This window comes from Chelonus insularis, unplaced genomic scaffold (assembly GCF_013357705.1).
Source record: "Chelonus insularis isolate UGA/USDA-ARS -01 unplaced genomic scaffold, ASM1335770v1 contig_131_pilon, whole genome shotgun sequence".
NCBI classification, from domain to species: domain Eukaryota; kingdom Metazoa; phylum Arthropoda; class Insecta; order Hymenoptera; family Braconidae; genus Chelonus; species Chelonus insularis.
The window spans coordinates 1,665,776-1,687,819 of NW_023276372.1; the positions used below are offsets into that span (position 1 = coordinate 1,665,776).

At 32.3% G+C, this 22,044-nt stretch overlaps 2 protein-coding genes and 1 long non-coding RNA gene across 4 annotated transcripts; 1 reads left to right on the plus strand and 2 right to left on the minus strand.

Moving 5' to 3' along the window:
• Positions 1 to 1,650: 1,650 nt before the first annotated feature.
• LOC118072981 (uncharacterized) lies at positions 1,651 to 7,645 on the minus strand. Of its 2 annotated transcripts, none has more exons than XR_004691052.1 (7): positions 7,117 to 7,645; positions 6,182 to 6,292; positions 5,720 to 5,811; positions 4,283 to 5,658; positions 3,657 to 4,205; positions 2,065 to 3,106; positions 1,651 to 1,970 (listed from the first exon to the last, which is right to left on the minus strand). It is a non-coding gene; the product is annotated as an uncharacterized lncRNA (long non-coding RNA). The 2 variants fall into 2 exon arrangements; XR_004691053.1 differs by lacking the exon at positions 7,117 to 7,645 and adding an exon at positions 6,387 to 6,780.
• PsGEF (Protostome-specific GEF) lies at positions 1,872 to 20,815 on the plus strand. Its single transcript, XM_035093181.1, has 15 exons — positions 1,872 to 2,141; positions 9,104 to 9,354; positions 9,437 to 10,823; positions 12,079 to 12,313; positions 12,819 to 12,873; positions 13,532 to 13,816; positions 13,960 to 14,277; positions 15,477 to 15,892; positions 15,949 to 16,161; positions 16,437 to 16,796; positions 16,888 to 16,999; positions 17,137 to 17,531; positions 17,893 to 18,114; positions 18,182 to 18,521; positions 18,932 to 20,815. The coding sequence occupies exons 1-15, from the start codon at positions 2,102 to 2,104 to the stop codon at positions 19,172 to 19,174; spliced, it is 4,872 nt and encodes a 1,623-aa protein (XP_034949072.1). The 5' UTR covers positions 1,872 to 2,101; the 3' UTR covers positions 19,175 to 20,815.
• On the minus strand, positions 20,799 to 21,943 carry mRpL30 (mitochondrial ribosomal protein L30). Its single transcript, XM_035093193.1, has 4 exons — positions 21,806 to 21,943; positions 21,618 to 21,740; positions 21,375 to 21,501; positions 20,799 to 21,259 (listed from the first exon to the last, which is right to left on the minus strand). Exons 2-4 carry the CDS (start codon positions 21,728 to 21,730, stop codon positions 20,972 to 20,974), a joined length of 528 nt encoding a protein of 175 aa, XP_034949084.1. The 5' UTR covers positions 21,731 to 21,740; positions 21,806 to 21,943; the 3' UTR covers positions 20,799 to 20,971.
• Between the last annotated feature and the right edge of the window lie 101 nt (positions 21,944 to 22,044).

Genomic DNA, 22,044 nt, shown 5'->3' on the forward strand with positions numbered 1-22,044 from the left:
TAGAAATGTTACAGCTTTAAGTAGCTTTAATAAAAGCAAACCGTAGCTTCTCTATTGTTGACCATGTCAGTCTATTTAGAGTAATTGATTTTAACTATCACATCTACTCATCACTGGCGCGTGCAATAGACATCATTTATTATTTCATTTTTTAATGTAATTTTTAGTTTAAAAAATTGTTTTTTTGGTGATAAAATATGTTAAGTCTACGTAAGTCTTGCTGATGAGTTGGATGAGTGAAGGGCACGTGCTAAGGAGTTCATACAAATTTTGCTTTCAACTTCTTTTATTTTCCTTCTTCTATTTCTCCTTCATTAAAGGTAAAAAAAAATAGTTTGTAAGACTTTGAAAAGTTGAAGTCTGAATAGTATGTACTGTTCGTAGGATTAGTCTGCTTTTTTAGCATTTAACGGCCAAAGGATTGGTGGCAACATGAATAGAATAGGAGTACGAAGAGAATCGAATTTAAGGGTATTATATTGAGGGACAATTTGTACTTCCGTCAAGCATACAAGCAGAATTTTTTTCTTCATCCTCGTGATTATTTCTTCAACCGCATTACAGCTAAGTCTTCCCTTTTCTATTCCTCCTTTTGACTTTGCTGGCGCTCGTGCTCTCAAGCGCAAATTTATGAATTAATAAATAGCAATCCGAGGGAGTTGGCTTCTAAGTTGAATTGACAATCTCATATATTAAATACAATTGAAGTGTGGTTTTCACGCGATCATGACTCTTGAGAATGAAAATTCCATTCAGGAATTTACACAAGCGATTAACTTTCTCCAAAGCCTTGGTGTTTACTGCTCCAAAAAGAAATTTACAAGCTGATCAGCTATGGTCATTCCAAGGAACAATTCATATCATTTCACGCTATTTAAACTTGACTTTATTTTATTAAAATCCAACAAAATATTTAAGTTGACTTGGTTTTATTCCTGCTGAAAAAAAAATCAATAGTCAAAGTTTCTTAAAATATATTCTTCTGAGTACCTTTGGATGGAATAATATATGTGTAGCACGTGCCCAAATTTAAATTTATCTCCAAAAATCTATGGTAAGTATTTAAATAAATAAATTCCGTAGCTCTTAATACCTTCAGATTTTCTGAAATAAATTTCATCCATCCATGATAATATTCTAACCAGGATAATGCTGACTAAAGGATAATTTGTCATTGTTCATAAATCTCGTGTTTTTAAAGATCCACTCTCGACAGTTTATCAATGTAACTCGTGACTCATGAGTATATTTCTTCAATATATAGTAGGGGAGATTAATAAATGGTTACTCTACCCTTTTTTTGCTTGCGACATTTTTCTAATACCCTTATTTTATTTTTAAATCGTCCATTTAAAATTATAAACGTTCACGTGGCTACAATTTATCAACATTTTTATGCTTATCAGAATAATTGAATTTAATTTATAGAAAATTTGTAAAATAAATAACAAAAAATTACGAGAATTATAACAAAAAATTTTAATTCGTTATAAGATGTTATCTCCAATGAAAAGGTCAATCCACCCTCTGTAATTGACAAATAAAATTGTACTTTCATTGCATGAACTTTTACATTTGGTGATAAAAATTTTGAAAAGTCATACAGTGGAGTCAATATCAAAACGAGGATCACGTAATGTGAGTTGGGCAAAAGAGGGTGACTTTTGGTGAAGTGGCAGAGGTGGTAAAGGTCTGAAATAAACTTTAGGGAAGGGATGATAATGAGTAGTGGGGGGCTTACCGGTTCAGTCCCTACCTTTATATGAACCCATAACATATACGACTGTAGGCCTAGGGTAATCCCCTACCCTTCGAAGCTACATAAGGCCCCAGTGAATAGTTTTACCATGTCAGTGGTTTAACAGCCGTTGTCGCGCCGACATACATCGCACGTTCGCGATCGCGGGCTATGCCACGATTATTCTAGTCGTTACGATTTTATTAATTAATTCAAATCATTAATTGTTGTTCTGTAAAAAAAAAAAAAATATGTTTTAATATTCAACGTTATGTGGATGATTTATATTAAAGTGAATTGATTGACATTTTAATTATTACGGATACCTGAAGAAATTAGTCGAGCATTGCTGACAGTTACTGGATGAAAATTTGTGCACTTTTGTATTTTACAAATTATTCAAGTGAGTTATTATTTTTATTTATTATTAATTAATATTTAATTATTAAAAAATAATTAAAATAATTAAGTAATAAATAATGACAATTAAGTTGTCTTTAAATGTTGACTGATTTTTATTTTTGCAAAGAGTCAAAAGTTCCTAAAGATTTACTGCTTTTTACTGCCCTTCCAAATGACCACATCTGTACAGCATGTTTTCAATAATTTCCATGACGTAGAGTATAAATTTATTACATTTTAGTGGGAGCTGACCAACATGGTCAAGCAATGTGAGATTTTATACGGTAATAAACTATCTTTAACTCCATTTACTTTCGTGATAATTTTAGAAAGTTCCCTTCTCTCTTTTTAAAAACTAGCTGATCTGTCATATATTTCACACATTTTATTGATATATTTCCAGTAGAACTAATTTTTATATTATTTTCGTATTGGATCAACTATTTATTTATTCTAGAATCGAATTTATCTATTGTTATTCTTCAAATTGTAGCAGAACAAAATTGGAAAATAAAAATAATATTTTTAAATAATAGCTTGATGTAACAAATTACATCAACATATTGAAGAATCGGGTAAATTTTTTAATATTTTATGTAACGTTCAGTTCCATTAGCATTCAACGTCAGGACTTGAGTAGTTTATTTACATGTAAATATTCTTTTCCAAGGACTTTTAAAAAGAACGTTCTCGTGTTTAAAAAAATATTCCGCCAGTTTGTGAAATCCACGCATGGTTGAAAGGGGTTCACTATCTTTCTTTTTTTTATCACATTCACTTTAATTGCTACTGGTTGCATGTTGATCAAAACTGATTTTCAATCTCACGAGATATATAATAGTATCACTCCAAAAAATATCAGCTGATCATTATATCGATAATCATTATCCTGATCAATCTTCCATCAAGCTGGCTCTTATTATAATTTTTTCCAAGCTCTTATAGAACCTTCAGCATCAGATAAACCTGAGGAAAGACAAAATAATTAAATATTATTATATTTCATGAGAATCTTTGAATTTTTTTATTTAGTTAAACGAAAAAAAAAATTCGGACAATAAAAATAGGCAGAGAATTTTCAACGACTAGGGTGAATAAAAAGAAAAACAAGTGTTATAATCTTGAATCAAAAGAGAGTGGATAGACATAAAGAAGATTCACAAATAAAATCAACTGTCCACTGTCAAAAAGAACGAGCGAGTAAGAATAAAAGAGAAAGATTGGGTCGTTTAGATTTCAAAGAAAAAATACGCCAAGTAAAGTTTTTTAGATTGGCACATGCGTGAGGAGAATACATCTGCCGATCGAAGAGAATTGAGAGTAAAGAATCAGTCGAAAAGTATAACAAGAATACTTTGGCAAAGAGCAAGAGCGTGAAACGAGAAGACGGGTCCTATAGAAAAGATTTGCCCTTCTCTTTTCTTTTTGGCACTATTCTTTTTTACTCGGCTTTTACTCACCCTCTCTATACATTTATCCCAGTTTAAAAAGCCCCAACATACCCCAACATACATACCTACATATATGTATATAAATATACGCGAGATTTGAAAATTGCAGTCAACCCCTAAAAGTTCTCTCATTGATTCTCGCGTCCGGTTCTCTTTAAATGTCCCATCAGACATTTCTCCACAGGATACTGCCCTTGATCCATTGTTCCAACCTTTATTTCGAGGTTCGTCTTTGCCTTAAACCTGCCTCCATATGTGCTAACTTCTATGAGCAAATCAGGGCATGCGTAACCTGGAAAAAAAATGTAAAATAAGACTAGTTGAAAAAAATAAAGAAGAATACGAAAGAGAGAGAAACATGGTCCAATGCATATGCATAAGTGCTCAAAATTCAGCCGAGTTATAAAAAGACATGTGTGCACGTGACTGGTTAGAGCTGTTTGATATATGCAAAAAAATCCTGCTACAAACAATATTGAAGACATTCATCTTTCTTGTATCATGGGAACGACATGGAGAGAGAGAGTATATCAAGGCAGGTGTGACGTAAATGTGTGCTATCTATTGTTTTATATATTGACTCAGGATGTTTGGAATCTCAGCATGCTTCCTAGCTATAACAGAAACCACATAGCATGTGTTCAATGTCTTGGCAATATAAATTAGAGCAATATAGACTCTAGATGAATACCTAAAAAGGTAAAGCAACGTTGGAGCAACTTTTGTCAGTTGACAAATGTCCACTCCAATAATTTATCGGTATAAACAGTTGATGTTGGTCTGAAGTCCTTGGTAGACTTTGAAAAGATAAATAAACAAATAATTTATCAATAATAATAGCTTATAAGAATTATTGAGCAAGATGTAATCCTCCAATTTTGATCATCAAACCACATACAATGATGGTGATTATTTTTAATTCCTCTCCTATAGATATTTTTTTTCAATATAAAATTTAACAATATTGAATGCAATATACCTTGGGGCACGAAGATTACATATAAGAATGGAAGAAAAGAGCGTTGATGCATATGTACGTTGGTTGATCCCCTAAACTAGATGAATAGCGACCATTTTCTTTCGCGATTCGACCGAAACGTTTCGCGTTTTCTGTTAGAGAGCTCATGTATGTTAGGATTTTTGGATCTCCCCGTTGTGTAGAAACACACACTCAAGCCAAAAATCAGGTACGAACCTTTGCTCACCTGCCTCCTTTTCTCCCCAGGCCCCTTTAATCGCATTCTTCAACTCCAAGATTGAACGCGAATCCCCCTGACATGGTTCTAACCTTCACTTTCCCATTCTCTTTTTCTATCTTGCTCTTTTTATTGTACTCATCTTTGTTTCTTTTTCGACACATCTAGCTGGAACAAGACTTGGATCCTCGTGCTGTCTTACCACGTGATCCTTACTGGAATGCCACTCCTTAGTCAATACCAGTTTTTTTCCATCTCCTTCTGTTTTATCTTCAACTTCTTTCGTTGCTTCATGTGTTTAGTTACTTCAAACTCTTTCAAGGTACATCAATGAACCCCATAATATTTTTTAAAACTTCATAAAAAAATAATTCCTTTTATTTTTCTTGCCACGCCTGTCTATCGTCATCTATTGTCTTCCAAGTTTTTTACGTATTTTTCTTAACTTTTTCCTCAATTCTGCTGTTTCATCACAACTTGTGTGTATACTTTTATAACAGCATAACTGATCAACAGGTAAAAATTCGTTGAGCCACTTTACCTTCCTTTAAGAAATCGTCGACATCCGTGACCTCTTCAACTTCTTAACTTGCGGATGATGATAATTTAAAGAAATACGGAAGGATATAAAGAAATGTCGTTTGTTTTTTGTCACTTTTAAGTTGACCAAATGTCGCATAAAGAAAACCTCTTCTTTAATTACAGATACAAAAAAAAAAGCACCAAGAGATAATTATGGTTTGATTAAATCTAATCTCCCTGGTTTCATCATACGGGATTATAAAAGGATAACTAGCAATTTTTGTGCATGATACCCCTGACCTATAACCTCAGCAATATTCATTGGAGCATGTACATAAAGAGTATGAACCTAAAAAAAAAGAAGACCAGCTATAACGGTCGTTTCATACATTATATATTTTATTTTTTACCTCTTTCCTTGTGGCTTCTTCTCATAGCATTTATTCGCGTTTCTTATTTCATTCTCTTTTTGATACGTAGAAGGAGACAGAAAAATTCAGACCTGGAACACGAAAAAAGTACAGCGGATGGAAATAGAAAAAGGACAATAAAAGAATTGTTCCGAAAAAAGAAGGGGAAACTAAACCCTAGATTTATAATTGTTCGTTATTCAACCTCTTCTTTTTTTTTATTCATCTCAGCTTTTATATCCTACTTCTCCTGGCTTTATGAATATCTCATACAGTAAACCTGTCGCCTGATATACATTTACCTGTTTTTTTTTTATTGCTTTTCATATCTGCTATATGGGAATTTAAAAATATGAATCATGTAACAATAGAAAAAACAGTTGTACCATGTTGCTTTCAATTGTTACATTGTTATATATATACTTATTTCATAATTCATATAAATAAAGCATTTAATAATACCTGAGTCAATTGATCAAAAACAATTGTTCCCAAAAAAATAAGTAAAAATTCCGTTGAATAATTGGAGAAAATATTGTTGATATTTTGTGTCATTTTGTTCAACATTTTAACCTAAAAATAAAAATAAAATATATGTATATAATAAAAAGGGTGGGAAAAAGCCATACACAGCCGTTATTAGTCAACATCAGATAAATATCTTTACTTTGAAATAAATAGAAATGCAGGTGAGCCCCACATGATGTTTGTTCCTGTAGAGAAAATGGCTTATTCGTTCATTCATGACGCAATCAATTGTTAAAATTATGTAAATAAGACTATCAAGGTTTAAAATCGTAATTGCACGAGTATTTACATAAAGAATGACATCAAATAGACCCCCCTCAACGATAAAGAAAAATTTTATTCACTCATCAATTAAACTATAAACCACTGAATTAATCTCTACATATAATAAGTATTGTTATACTATTACAGACATAACCTGTTGCTATAATTTTTTATGCACACGATATCATCTATTTAGATGCGATAACATATGCTCTAAAGGGTCTCTATTACCTAACATAAAAGAAATATTAGCACCGGTGCAATTTTATTGTCCGCAATCAACCGCAGATAATTTAACCTTAAATCACAAGTTCATAAAAGTATTATTTTTCAGATACTTTGTGGTGATATTTTTAAAAATCTGTCAGTAGATAAATGTTATTCTTGTTTATCATGACAGCATAAATGTTCATTGAATGGAAGTACTTGATTTTCAATGGTATAAAGATCGATATATTTTCTTGAAGTTGTTGATGCGGAGCATAAACCATTTAGAGTTCTTTAAAGTAGTTTAGTGCTCTTTATAAATCGATAAAAAAAAATAAATAATACATTATCTGATTGGCATAATTTCGGCAGTGATCCGAATGAGTTCTTGAACTCACGTATCGTATGTAGATTGCCAGATGACGGAGTAACCAGATGGGCAGGTGCCCCCTCAAATAGTATTCGTCCCACACTCAAGTTTCTTTGACTTGTGTAGCCCAATGCATTTACTAATGGCTTTAACCTTTACGTGTAAGTGCATACATGTGTAATATTATAGACTGCACACATGATGTACCTATATATGGAGTTAAATACAACACAAGCATTCGTATAAACTGAACACAAATTTAAATAAGTCTATAAATGCATAAATGGTGTATTTGTAAATGTGACATGACGGAATTCACTGGTGAAAAAAAGGCCGCTCGCGTGCATACAGCAACAGCCTGTATGCAAATGAATGCGTTTTTATGCTTTAACACTGACAATAGCTTACTCATATGTGCACTCTTTCTCTTTCTCTTTTCCTAGTATACATGTCCCTACCCCCCTTCGAGAGGAACCGTTAAAAGTTAAAACCTGTTGGCTTTAGGTGTGTGAATGCAATTTTTAAGTTGTACACGATATTTTGCTAACTATTGTTATGTAGAGTTATATTTATTATAGGGTATTTGAGAATTGATTTTCCTTGTTAACACCAATTAACTTTTCATTGATTAACTGGGGTGATGAGAGTAACACTTGTTTGCTGATGATGTAATCATATTTGCCCTTATTTATACCTGGAATGATTTAATCAATACATTTGTACATATTTGTGATAATTACAAGTTAAATACTCAAAAAAAAAATATTCAAGGTAATATTACCAACTTTTAAAGTGAAATAACACCAAAAAAAATAAGGTTATTTTTAACCCTACATTGCATACTGAAAAATTAAAATATAAAATAAAATATCTATTCATTTATTGAATTTTAATTTTTTAAATTATTTTTTCAGGTGTCTAGACCTTGAGTAACACACATATTTTTTTTAGACTAAAAAAAAAAATTATGCATTGTAGGGTTAGGTGGCTGAAGTCTTTTCTGTTTGGAGTAATCTTTATCTAAGATATTTTTTTAGGTTAAAAATTGATAAAATATTTTAGACAGTGTAGATCTAGACATCATTTAAAATTTATTGACGCCAAAGCAATAAATAGTTCTCCAAAAATTTTATCGTATCAACACAAATGTCATTTCAAAAGAAATATATTCTATAGAAGATCAATATCAGAAAAGAATGTACTTCAAAGAAAATGTCTGTGTTTCCGTTTTATTTTTATTTTATATCTTTTTAAATTTAGTTATACTTTTTCTAGACATGTTTTCATTATCGATTTAAGAATGAATAACGTTTCGTTTACCCAATCACAAAAGAATAATAACCGCGTTAACTTGTAAAACCGAAAAAACTCAGGTGCACATAGAGTAAAGCCCTCTTTTGCGTGGTTGTCAGAGGTTCACCTGTTTTGCTGTTTCCCGTATGCTACGACAGGTGCTCATCTATTGTTATTACCATCGTAGCGCCAAGCTTCTTCTGTCCTATCCTTTTTCTTACGGGTAATTAAGTGTACGTACCAAGAATACTTTTTACTGACCTTCCTATACCTTACTAACTTTAAACTTAATTTCGTCTTTTTGAAAAATACTCAACACGCCTCCTTGTTAAATCGACCAATTCCCATGTCAACTCTTCCGTACCCTTAGCACTTACTACGCCACAAAAATTAGTTTAATTAAAGTATAATGAAGGCAATCATCTCCATTCGTCAACTTCAATCGTAGATTTTTTAAATAAGATTTTTTTTATAACAGGTGTCAACATAGTTATTAATTCAAATACTTGGATTTTGAGTACACGGGAAAAAGAAAACATTACTTAGTACTGTGCTACTCAATAATTTCTTTAATTAATGAAAATGAATCTAAACCTGAATGATTTACAGTACTGTAATGAGTGATAATGAAGAGTTAGTGCAAGCTTTATTAAAATTGTTTGACAGATCACAATTAAGTTGCATAAAATCTAAAAAATGGTTTATTATTGTAATTTTTCCAGAAATGCTAAAGTGGGCAGTGTCTAGATCATTATCAACTGCAAGTTCGACGCCTCATGGTCCACCTACAATGGATAGAACTAGTCGGCGGCCTTTCCGTGACCTTTCCAACACACCACCTGCTGATGGCTTGAAATCAAGAATGACATCACAATCTGTAGCTGAAGGAGATCAGAACACAATGTCACGACCCACCCCAGGGCGTCGAAGACGCTGCAGGAGTCATGGAAGTGACCTTCGTACTTATTTTCAAGTGAGTACTGATGCGATTAATTTTATAATTTTTCTTTCCAAGTCACTTGAATGAATTTTCAAACAAGCCGTTATAATTACAGGCTACGAAACCAAGTTTGAGACGTCACAAGCGCCAATCTATCGCCAACGACTCTCTAGATTCTCCAAAGACAGAAAGCTCTTACCAAAGTACACCCCGAGTAGACACTGACATCGGTCCTTTAACCTACATTCCTGAATGCATTACTAATGTTAGATATTCTACAGCGTTAACGCTGCCAACAGACCCAACATCATTACCTCGCACCTACCCAAAGGTGTTTCAGCATGTCAACAACACTGAACTACCTCAGAACGTGATGAATGAAGCTCGAGTAAACTTCCAGTCTCATATATCAGACTTTTTCCAACAAATATCTGTTGCTGGTAGTCCGGAAGATGTGATGGAAGCTGGTTCAGTGTCTCTAAGAAAACCAAATTTATTTCACAAATATCAACAAGATGCAGTTCAATTAGCTTCTAATGAATTAAAAATACCTTCTTATTCAAAATTTACTCGGACTCATAAATTAAGTACGAGATCCAAGACTCCTTATCATACAAAAGCTCCAAAGAGTCCAAGTACAATTAAAGAAACTCCACTTGTTGGAAGCTTAGCTGAGTTGAGAATTGATCAAGACATTCCCAAGTTTGAAAATATGGACAATACAGTAACAGAAGTGCTTTCTAGGCAGCAAAAACAAAACGTAGGAAGTAAGACAGTGGCTGAAATTTTAATGTTGGATGTCGATGAAAGAAAGAAGGTTTTAGAAATGAAAGATGAAGAGAAAAATGTGTCAGAAGATGAAGAAAACAATGAACAAATAGATGATGAAAATAAAGCACCACATAATGATAGTACTGTTTCTTCAGCTAGTCAACTTCTTGAAGATCCTTCACCTATTTCTTGGGCTTTCAGGTCCTTTTCTAATGACTCTGATAGCGAATTTCCTTTACGCCGGCAGCGAGGAATCAGAAGAAAACGCCAACAAAGGGATCAAGGATCCAATAAAGAGTCAGCCAGCAAGAGAGTTAAAATGGGATCACAAAGTGTTAGTCCAGCAACAAAGAAAAAAATTCTAGAAGAGGTTCAAGAACCTCTGGCCGAGGCTGTGAATGTTTATGTCAAAAAGCCACCACTTGAGACTGACTTGGATTCTCCGTTAGATAAAAGAAATAGCAAGGTATTGAGTCAAAGTCAAAAAGATGAAGAAATAAATAAAATTCATCCATGGGATTCAGAAAGTCCTAAATCATCATGGATGGATGATGTTTTAAGCTCTAAGAGTTCATTACTACATTCTGCTACGGTAACTCCTGAAGCACCTCTCATTGCTACTGTAAGACGATGCCTTAAATATAGTCCTGACATCGAGATACCAAGGACACAGACTCGAGGGTCTATTGAAATTGAATGCAATGTTATCGGAGATTACATCCACGTACGAGGTTGGTAAATTTAATTATCGTTCATGTATGAAATGATTACTGAAAATAAACCCTCCTCTTATCTCTCTCTCTTTCTATTCTTCCTTCATCTATTTTTAATTTTTTTTAGTTGAAAGTTTTCGAGAAATCAGATCAAGCAGAAAAACTATTAATGATCTACTGAATAAATGAAGTATTAATGCTACATAAACTAGCTAAAGTGATTCCAATGTATTATTAATTTGATTCTATCCTCTATAAACCGTCTTACGTCATCGGAAGCTCCAGCTTTATGGAAATTAGGGTGAAATACTGGAATCGACACGTTCCTGGAAGATTGTCAGTACATGCGCATGATAACAGACCATCTACTGTTTCTCTCTCTAGTTTATCTTGTTGTTCCTCCCGGAATAGAGTTGGAGGGAATGAGAGACAAGAGTCAAAAGTAAAGAACCTGTGACTACGTTCCTGACTGATATTATTGCGCAATCGCGAAGATACTCTTCTTCCTTTTTTTTACCTCCGCTTTCTTTGTCTATCACATTTTATACTTGGCGTCCCTTTGGGGTAAAGTTCCAAGTGGTACCGAGTGTGCCAGTAACCCACAGGCCTTTCTACCGTCTCTATATTGGTTAGTAGGTTTTATCACTCTATTTTCATTATTTCCACGTCAGTTATCGTTTATTTATCAAATCCAATAAAATAGATTTCAAGTAAAAAATTATTTATAATCAAATAAAACAATGTTTCTTGGTGAAATAAACAATAATTAATTCTTTACTTAACTATAAAAAGTGTAGTTGTGGTTAGAAAGTACAAAATGTGAATAAAAAGTTGACAGAAGCTTGACAAAATCCAACAGAGAATAAGAAGGTCTTTATCGTCTATGAGAGGGAAATGAAAAATGTACATTAATACTGCATTGAATAAATCAAGCTAGTAAAACAGTAGTGTGACAAGTGATACAGTCAGCCACGACAGCAAAGTCTTTACCTAAAACTCTTTTTCTATTTACCATTCTACCTTTCATGCTTTTATTTATTACCTTTAATATCTTTATCAAACAACTAAGAAATAACATTTCAATTTTATTATCCAATGATATTACTTTCCAATCCATCATCAATCATCAGTTGTTGTTTTTTTTTATTATTTATCTTAATAATTAGTTTTTTTAAGTCATACTTTAAATGTATTATCAACAAATAATCTTTATGAAAGATTTTCATTCAATACAATTATTGCATTATTTATATTTAATTTTTTTTTGTGATAGTGATTCGTTGCAAGGATCTTAGAAGAACATACAAGGGTCCAATTCACGCCTACGTGAAGGTAAGCCTAAAAAATTCGTGTGGTGAAGGTGTAGTGAAAAGAACTGCAGTTCATCGTGCAACTCCAAATCCAGTATTCCACGAGACACTTATTTTGCCAAGTCCAAGTAATTATAGTTGCATCAATAAGTCTACATCACTAGATATTGCTGTTTGGCATCGTGATCGTAGAGCAAGGTAAACCAATTCAACTATTTTATTAACTTTTTTTTTTTTTTAAATCCTCTCTCTCTCTCAATTATTTCTAAAATTAAACTTGTTTTTATTTTCTTTTATATTTAAATAAAAATAGCTCGTTTGTTGTTACGTAACTGGATGACTTTGTGTCGATTACTGTTATGTATTGAAATTCTTTGATACTTTTAGTTCCATGTCGAGAATTTATTGTAAATCAAAGTACCTTCCGGAGCATAAAATACGAATATCAGAACAAGTTCATTTAGTAATCGGGAGAGGGGAATCGATTGTCAGTGCAGACATGCGCATGACATTTAATCCACGTGCGAAAATCCTATCTTAAGTGATTCTGTAGACTTAAATTAATGTTTAAGCTCTTGGAATAATTATTGAACAACTAATACCTAATTTAAATTGATAATAACATTGTAATAGGATGTATAATAATATTTAATGTCTTTTATAAAGAACAATTGATTTATTTAATTTTTATTTTTAATTACAGACGTAGTGAACTCCTGGGCTGCATGACTCTACCTTTACCCCTGGCACAGGATAAGGTAAGGAGCATTGATTGTTATTATATATATTGTTTCATAAATAAAACATGAGAGAAACTGAGTGAATAATGAGAGAAAAAGTTTCAAGTTTTAATGTAAAAGTTTCATATAATCATGATTTAAATTTACTCATATTAAAATATATATTAAATGGATTTTTTATCCCTTCTCCTCTCCTCTTTCTCAGAGGTCATGGTTAAGTCGATTATCCAATCAGCGAACCGCAACTATTTTTTTTTTCATCTACCTTTGCACAATCGTTGCAGTAAACTCGTGAAAGACACAAGTGTTTATTTTGTTCTGATCTTGTAAAGTTGATGATAAATTAAATTGAATAGTAAAGGAAGCCTTAAATAAAACAAATATAATATATTTTTTCTCAGTATCTATTTCTAAAAGACAAGTTCAATAAAATATTTCATTTTAAAATGATTGTCGTAGCTATTTACTGTGTTGCATTTCTCGTTGCTGGAATTCTTCTGAAAATTTTCACTATTTGTTAACGGGATATCTACTTCTGGAATTTATTGATTGCTGTTCAGACAAAATGTGATTATTTAAATTTCTTTAAATTGGTTTAAAGTATTTATAAAATGTTTATTCGTTATTTTTTTTTTTATTGATAAGGAAAATAAAATTAATTTTATGGTTGTTATAGGAAGCGACATGGCACCCTCTGGAAGTAAGAACCGGCCGAAATACAAGTACACCTTATGCAAAATTACCCCAAGAATGTGCAGTGTCTTCACCGCTATCAAAAGACGGAGATCAAGTAGATAATAATTCTTCCAATGCTGATGATCTTACTTATCTGAGACACCTTGAGTTAGAACCTCTAGATCCACTCACTGGTTTACCACTTAACCCTGGATTCACCGCAAGAGGCGGAAGAACACCGTGCACAATCACAAGGCGATTGATTAGACAAAATGTAGCTAATCAGGTAAATAGACTATCACATTCTAAACCAAAGCCATCAATCTAATTTCGTAGGAACAAATATTAGAATATTATACCTGGAATAGTTGTTTTTTTTTTATCAGCATCAACATGTTATTAAATGATTTTTCATTTGATCAATTAAAGGTCCCATGGGGTTTCTCATTATCGTGGGGACGACCACCACGGGTAGAACGTGTAGACCCTAATAGCCCAGCAGAGCGAGCGGGTTTAAGGCCAGGAGATCATGTTGTATTTGTGGACACGACAAATGTTGTCACGCGAGCTCGCGAGGATATACTTAACCTGATTCAAGCTGCCACTAATCAGTTGATTCTTGAAGTTTACCGCAAATCAGGACCTCATGTCAGTAGCACGCAACGACCAAGCCTGGTGAATGTAACGCTGCAGCCTGTGCCTCCTGATCATTCCCATGGTCAACAAGCGATCGCCTTCACCGCTGAGGTCGGTACAGGCGTATTAGTTTAGAATTTTAAATTTCAACAACTCCCCTATTATCCATTAATTGCTTCATTATTATTTATTCAATTGTATTATTATAATTATAATGATTTTTTTATGTAATAATTCATTATTGTTTCTTGACGTTATTTGTTCGATGATTGCTTGTACTACAGTGAGAGTAATGATAATTGCGAAGATATTAAAGTAAAAAAATGAAAAAAAGGCAAACTTTTAGCGAGTAATGGATAAGTCTAGGAAAAAATGTCTGCTGTGTTATTAATTTTTTTTTGCTTTATTTTCATTAAGTTTAACTATTTTACTTTTTTTTTATTATTATTAATATTAATGTACATGATGTATTATTAATTATTATTGATTATTTCAATAATTGTATATGTTTTATTTTGTATTTAATTGGAGTCAGATGACCAAGTATACGTTGAACAGAGCTTATTATTATTAATAAGAGAAATAATAACTAATACAATGAGCAGTAATCATTTAAATTATTATTATTACTATCGCGAATAATATGACGTTTTAAAATAATATATACATTTTTTATGTTCGTTACCAAACGTCCAAGTTGTTCGTCTAATTATACTTAAACTAATTATCTAATCAACCAAGTCGCGAGAGTGAGATTACATTTTGTATTTTGTTCTTTTTTCTTTTTTGTTACCAATAAGTTTTGTTTATAAAGTAAAAACTGTGTTTTAATTTTTTTCTCCTCACCCTTTCCTATTTTTTTTGCCTTCAAATATTCCATTCAGGCCATGATAATAATTTATGCATGTACTTGTCAAAATATATACTATTCAAATTTTTATTCAATAAAAATATCTATTCTAGATCTAATTTTAGATTGATAGATTAGATTCTAGTCGACTCAGTTATTGTATAGAACAGTTAGAAAAATATTTTTATCAGTAGTTTTAATGATATAAAAATTTAAATGGATTGCTTTGAAGAGTAGTATCATTTGAAAAACAAAATATTATCTATTTTTGGGTAACATGAACTTTATCATATGAATATGACATTAAATTGACATTGAGTGCTTTAAAAAAATATCTTGGAATAATATAAAAAGTCTAGTTTAATTTAATCAATTAATTTGATGTCATATTATGAATTTAAAGCTAAATGAAATGAAAAAAAAGTCTCAATTACCCAAAGTATCCAAAGAAATCCTCTAGATTTTTCCAAATCTTGCACCGGATGCACCCCCTGAGGAGGAGCTGAGCATCAGAGAGACTCGTTACTGGAGTGTATTGAAAGGTGGAATAAGCCGTTTTTATACACCATTAGCAGAACGACGTGACATATTGTCAGCAACAGATCATACTATTCTATTCCAAAACCTAGAAGAATTATTGAAACTATCAGAAGAGATTCGAGATGAAGGTGGTGGTATTGACAGTTATTTAGTCCGAATACCTAGAATAACAGCAAGCTATCGGAGGTATTTGAGTGGTCTCCAAAGAGCTTGCTGTCTTCTAGTGGCATTGCGAAGAAATTCAGCTTTTGCAAAATTGGTTTGTGAACCTGCTGTGCCTCATAAACGTCGTCCTGATTTGACAGGAGTATTATTGCTTCCTTTAGAACACTACAGGTGAGAATGAACCTTGTCATAGTCAAGTTGAAATCTTATTAGTATGATTCCTTCAGAGAAATGACAAGGCTGCTAGGTCTAGCGTCTCCTAGGAATTGTCAGAAAGCAAGAGATCTAGCTCAAGGCTATAGAGAAGCAACTGCTAATGCTGGGGTTATGGAACCACCCCGAGACACTGGAAGACCTTTGTTAAGTTTACAAGAAGTGGAATCGCGATTGGTCTTTGCTAGATGCAAACCTTTTACCCTTGCAATGCCTGGCAGACAATGGTTGGTTTGTTCATGTTCATAATAATATCTATTCTCTTTAAAAATTATCTTCACTTAAATAATTACTTGTTAGATCATTGAATGTATATTCAAATAGTTTTGTAGAAATTTTTATCCAATTTTTAGAACATTAATTATTCATGTTTATAGTTAATAGATTAAATTTAAAAAGATAATAGTTTAAATAATTTTTAAATAATTAATTTTTAATAGTCCTCACTTCAAAGTGAATACAAATAACATAATAACATTCAGAAAATTCTTTCTAATCAAAGGCTCTTCGGTGGAGCACTGGCAAAGGTTGAAGGAAGACGTCTCCAACCAACGTGGGCTCTTTTATTAACAGATCTCTTGGTATTTGCTCGGGTGTCTCGTGATCGAGTTCTCTTTGTTACTGAAGAACCACTTCGATTATCAAACATCGCAGAAGCATGTTTCACCGTACGAAAACGGCCTACTGAATTCCGTCTCCAAGTATCAATCAATCAAAATGGTACTTATCAGAACGGACATGTAGACGTGACCCAAAGTGGTGGATGTAGTCCTCACAGTCGACCACGAAGACGTGTGCTAGTGTTACGTGCCCCTAATCCTGAACTAAAAGCTGTATGGCATAATCTCCTGCAACGTCAGATGTGAGTAGAAGTTTAATAACATTAATTATTTAATCCCTTGAAAGTCACCCCAGCCTCTGAATCATCTTCCCTTTAACTCTGCCCATTTTAGCATCTATGTGAATACAGGATTCACGGATACGTCGACCTTACCCAGTCCCGAAGAGAGTCCTTACGTTGGTAGTCATTATACAACTGCTTGTGATTCATCAGCTAGTCCTCAGGTATTACTTTTCATTCAAATAAGCTTTCTAAACTCCATCATTGTATAATACAATAATAAATGTATATTTCATTTATAGAAACTTTATAATGAGTTTTATTTTAATATTTAATAAATATTATATTTTATTTATATTAGATCACTATTTCAAGAAACTCTCATGAGCTCGAAGATAAACTCCAAGAGACAAGTTTGGAATCAATAGCCAAGAAAAGTAGCAGCTCGAATCAAGAAAATCATTTAGCACAATGGGTCCGAAATTCTCATCAAATACCACCACCTGATCATGAAATATCTCTGGAAGAATGGACAGCAGAAGAATTAGCTGCTCGTGCTCCAAAAGAGTCTTCAACGTCTTCAACGAATGTTCAAGTTCATGAGCAGGGAATTGAAGAAAATACTGTACCAAGTTCTGATCCTGATCAACACAGCACGACATCGAGTGCCAGCTTGTCAACCGTTAAATCTAGTAATGTTACCTTGAAGAAAAATGGAAAGGAAACACCTACTTCTTCGCTCAACATGTGCCGAAGGTGCCACAGGTGGAGTTTTTGTGTCGTGATTAGGATAGAATTTTCTTTTATAGTTAGCTTTTTTTTTGATCATTATGTTGCTCAACAGAATAAAATCCAACTGCATGTGTACAATTATTCTTTTGATATTGAGTTGATTATAGTAATTTTTTTAATGGAAGTGGCATTGAATGTTTCAAAGTTTCTTTAGCTGCTGTAATAAAAGTATTATTTTGTGCTTTATAGGAAACTTTTGTTGATAAGCATGCAATTTTACTTGTACATGAATGAATTTATATAAATAAATGTGTAATGTAGAGTATTAAAAACCGTTTAGTATAACAGGTGATGATAATTATAAAGAATTAAAATAATATTACAGATCTGGGTGTCCTACTCCACCTCTTCCACGAGACCCCTTCTCTCCTCTCCCACCAAAAATATCAGTACTTCCGCCAACACCAGACTTTTGCCCAAGTCACAGATTAAAGAATGGAATTCATGACAGTCCAAGTAGAAGCAGTACTAATTGTACTCCTGCTGATGGAAATACTGAAGATGGTAGTGAAGATGACTTAGACTGTGATGGTGAACCTCCTTACCGGTTAGTATGAATTTTTAAAATGTAATTTTGATTAAATAAATAATTGAAATAATTTTTAATCATCAAGAGCACTACGAAGATTCGGAACGATGAGTAGTTTAGATCAAGATGATGAATTAGATGAACAAGAAGACGATAATCAATGTCCAGAATCACCACCGTCAGGTTTAAGATCGTGGACAACACGAGCTAGTAATTTTGTCGTTAGTAAGATGGTCCTTTTAGAGCAATTAAGCGAAGGAGTAGGTAGTTATTTACTTCAACCACCTGTACCACCAGAAAGAACTGAGTTCTCTTTAGATCCTAATGACGAAGAAGGTACAACATCAGGAGGAACATCTGGAGATGACATCTGGGGTACACCAACTTCCGGAGGACCTGATGATGACAGTTTTACAGCAAGTCCAGTAAGTTTCATATAATATTCTTCATCCAGTTCATGAAAAAAAGTGGATTCTATTTTTTCCGACTTTTACTTCTTTAATCTAAAAAAAAGTTTATCATTAGACTTGAAAAATAAATTATTCTAAATAAGTTGCTAATATTTTATGAGTAAAAGTTTTAGAAAAAAGAACTACCTTTTTTCATCTATGTTTGAAGGTACAGATTCTTTGAGTTTTATCACTGCCGCCAGATTTATTGAAGCACCAATAGATTAGACTGTACCTTCCAACACCTGATGTGGAATAAGAGCATCAAATAGCAATGACCATTAGAAAATAAAGCTTCGCACGGCTCTGCATGATACAACGCTTTTCTTCTCTTTGCAAAAACAACTATTAAACAAAGCTGTTCATGTACCTGACAACTTATCTAGCCGTCAATCAATGGAAACATCACTGGAGAGGACAATTATGGACTGACATTGAATGCTGATGATGACCCTGATGAGAGTGGTGATTCTGAAGATTGTAATGTAACAGAAATCAATATGGATCAGTTACTTGGTAACAGTAATTTTTCATCACTTCGTTGCTTCCTGAACCGAAGAAGATTAGAACCACTACCGGAAGAGGAAGATTTATCAGCAAGTGGGAAGGACCAAGTTGGATGGTGGTGACAGAGGTTGTATTCTATAAGCTCCAAGATTGAAGATGAGGAAAAAAATAAAGAACGTGATGAAATATTCGCTAAACTGAGTCAAGAAGATGAAGAATTTCGAAAAAAAATTCTGGACCTTCATCGTAAGCTTTCAGATGTTGATGAAGATTCCGTCCAAGTTAAGACATCGGAGAAGAAACCTGAAAAACGAGTTACTCTGGTCGAAGCAACTCCACCTAAATCATCAGAAGGTGGAAAAATTCTCAAACCTGCCCTCAAGCCATTTTCTAAAATTAGTTCACTTGATAGACCGGAAACTAGTCAGAAAGTAATTGACAAGAGAAAATTGAAAAAAATGGACTTAGAGTTTGAAAGAAGAAAACACTTGGAACAATTGAAAAAACGATCAGATAAAATGAGTCAAGCTTTAGAGGAAGAAAAAGATGATAGTACGTCTGTTAGACCTCAAGAAACAAATTTCCTTCATCGTTTAAGGATTCGAAGACGTAGCATTAAATTACTCAGTTTCTTAAGTGGAAAAATGTCTGATAAAGCTCAAGAAGAACGGGCTGCTAGATTACTTAAAATCTACATGCCTGAAAAAAATACTAAAGGACAAAATACTATTTCTATTCATCATACTTCGAAAGATGGAAAATTTTGGAAAGTTCGAAACCGAAGACGATCAAATTCTCCTTAAATAAAACCGATTATTTTATTTCGGATTATCAAATAAATTGTTCAATTATAAAAATAAAATTAAGAAGTGAAGAATAAAATCTAGAGAGTACTGTCAATATATTTACGTCCAGGGATAGAAGTATATGAACTATGTCTTTCAATTAATTGTCTAGGATTTTCTGAATGAGAAGACATGAATGAATTGTTTTTATTTTAAAAAAAATTCCAAGTATTGATAGATAACTCGAGAATTTGAAGAATAAAGAGGACTTTTTTAGAGCTTAAATGCAAATAAATTAGCATTATCAAAAGTATGAATAAAAAAAAATGTAATTAATTAAAATTCGATATGTTTATTTCACTAATGTGAAATTATAAACGCCTTGTAATTAAAGATATTAGGTTTGTTATATTGAAATTAAAAATTGTGCAAACGGCCTAGTGATTGTAATTAAAAAATTTTTCAATCATTCTCGAGTAACTTAAAAATGTAACTGGCCTAGATAATCGGCTATACTTAATACTATGTTATTTAAATGAATTAATAAACTAATGATTAATTAATAATACATTATTCAATATAATAAATTATTAATTAACGTTTGTACTGAGTACTTGGTATCGTTCTTAAGAGTTATTGGGAGCTCATTATGAAATAATTAAATGATCAGAGTTGCTTTTGAAATAATGAACATGTAACTATAATGATCTAATCTAATTATATTTAGGTCCGCACGACTGACCCAACGCGGCACTTATTATCTTCCATTTAAACATTAGGAAAATTTTGAAACTTAAGGTAACTAAATAAATTTAGAACTATAAAAACAATCTAATACATAAAACAAGTAATTAAGAAAATTAGAAAAACATTACTCTTTTATTGCAGATCAGTTTAATGTTACTGTTGGTAGATTGTAAAATCTTGTTTGACAGAGGCTAAGTTTAAAGGCGAATAAATTATACTATTTGTTGAATATATTGGTCATTTTATTGAAATTTCCTTTCAATAATGATTATTTATCATTTTATTTTTTACCAAAAACTTAATTATAATAATATTATTATTTTATTCATGTTATATTAATGCTGCTCCAACATCTTTCTAGAATATACATGAGTAGACGTCTCAAATTTATAAATTGTATCCCCTTTGCCATCTTTTTCGTAATTCTGTTCTCAATGTTTCACGATCTAGTCTTTTAGGATCATTCATAAATTCTACAGTGGCTTTTTCACGAGCACTATCAACTTTGGGTGCTAGTAAGAATTTTCCATTATCAAGAAGCCAAGTTTGCACTGAATCACTATCCTCCGGCAATTTCTCCGGTAAATAAATTGGGGTAATTTTGACTAAATGCTTAATTTTCCACAACTGTGCGCAAACTTCTGGTATATTTTTGACGATTGCAATATCGCTAGCCTTAATAATAAAGATTTTTAATAAAATTACACATGACAATGATCATCAACAGAAATTTTTATAACAAAATTGCGATTGATAATTAATTTTAATTATATTTATTTCATGTACTTACTATTTCATTTAGTTTGAGAGCATCTAAAATGTATTTTTCCCAATAAGGATTACCTTTGTAAGGTTTCACACGTTGGACCATTAAAAGTTTAGTCGGTTCGAAAGGTGGATCCTTATGGTCTGCATTTCTAATTAATAAATTGAAAATCAATTTATTTTTGCTTTTTAGTATAAAGTTTTCTAACTGATAATACACCACTCTGATTCTTTTACTAAAAAAATAATTTCAACAAAACTCACTCACCGAGGATAATAGGTTATTTTTCCATACTTTATTCCGTCAGGTTTCCATTCTCTTGGGGTTTTTCGAAGATAATAATTACGAGTTTGAATAAAACAATACAAGGATCGAGACATTATTTTTTGTCTAAAATAAATACAGAAAACATATGAATTATAGGTTAATTAAGCAAATTGCATTTCTTGTGATACCTTTCAACTACGTAAAAGTATTGATTTACGTAATGACACTGATTATATTCTAAAAGTATATCGTTATGATTACTTGTTTAGTTTTAATCATCAATTATTAGTGACAGTAACAATTAATATTTAAAAATTAAATAATTGTTTATTCAACAAATCATTAGAGGTTATGTGCGTATGATATGCGCAATGTCCACTGAGCGGCAGTAGTTTTTAATAACCACGGTTATTGTGGTTTTAAATTG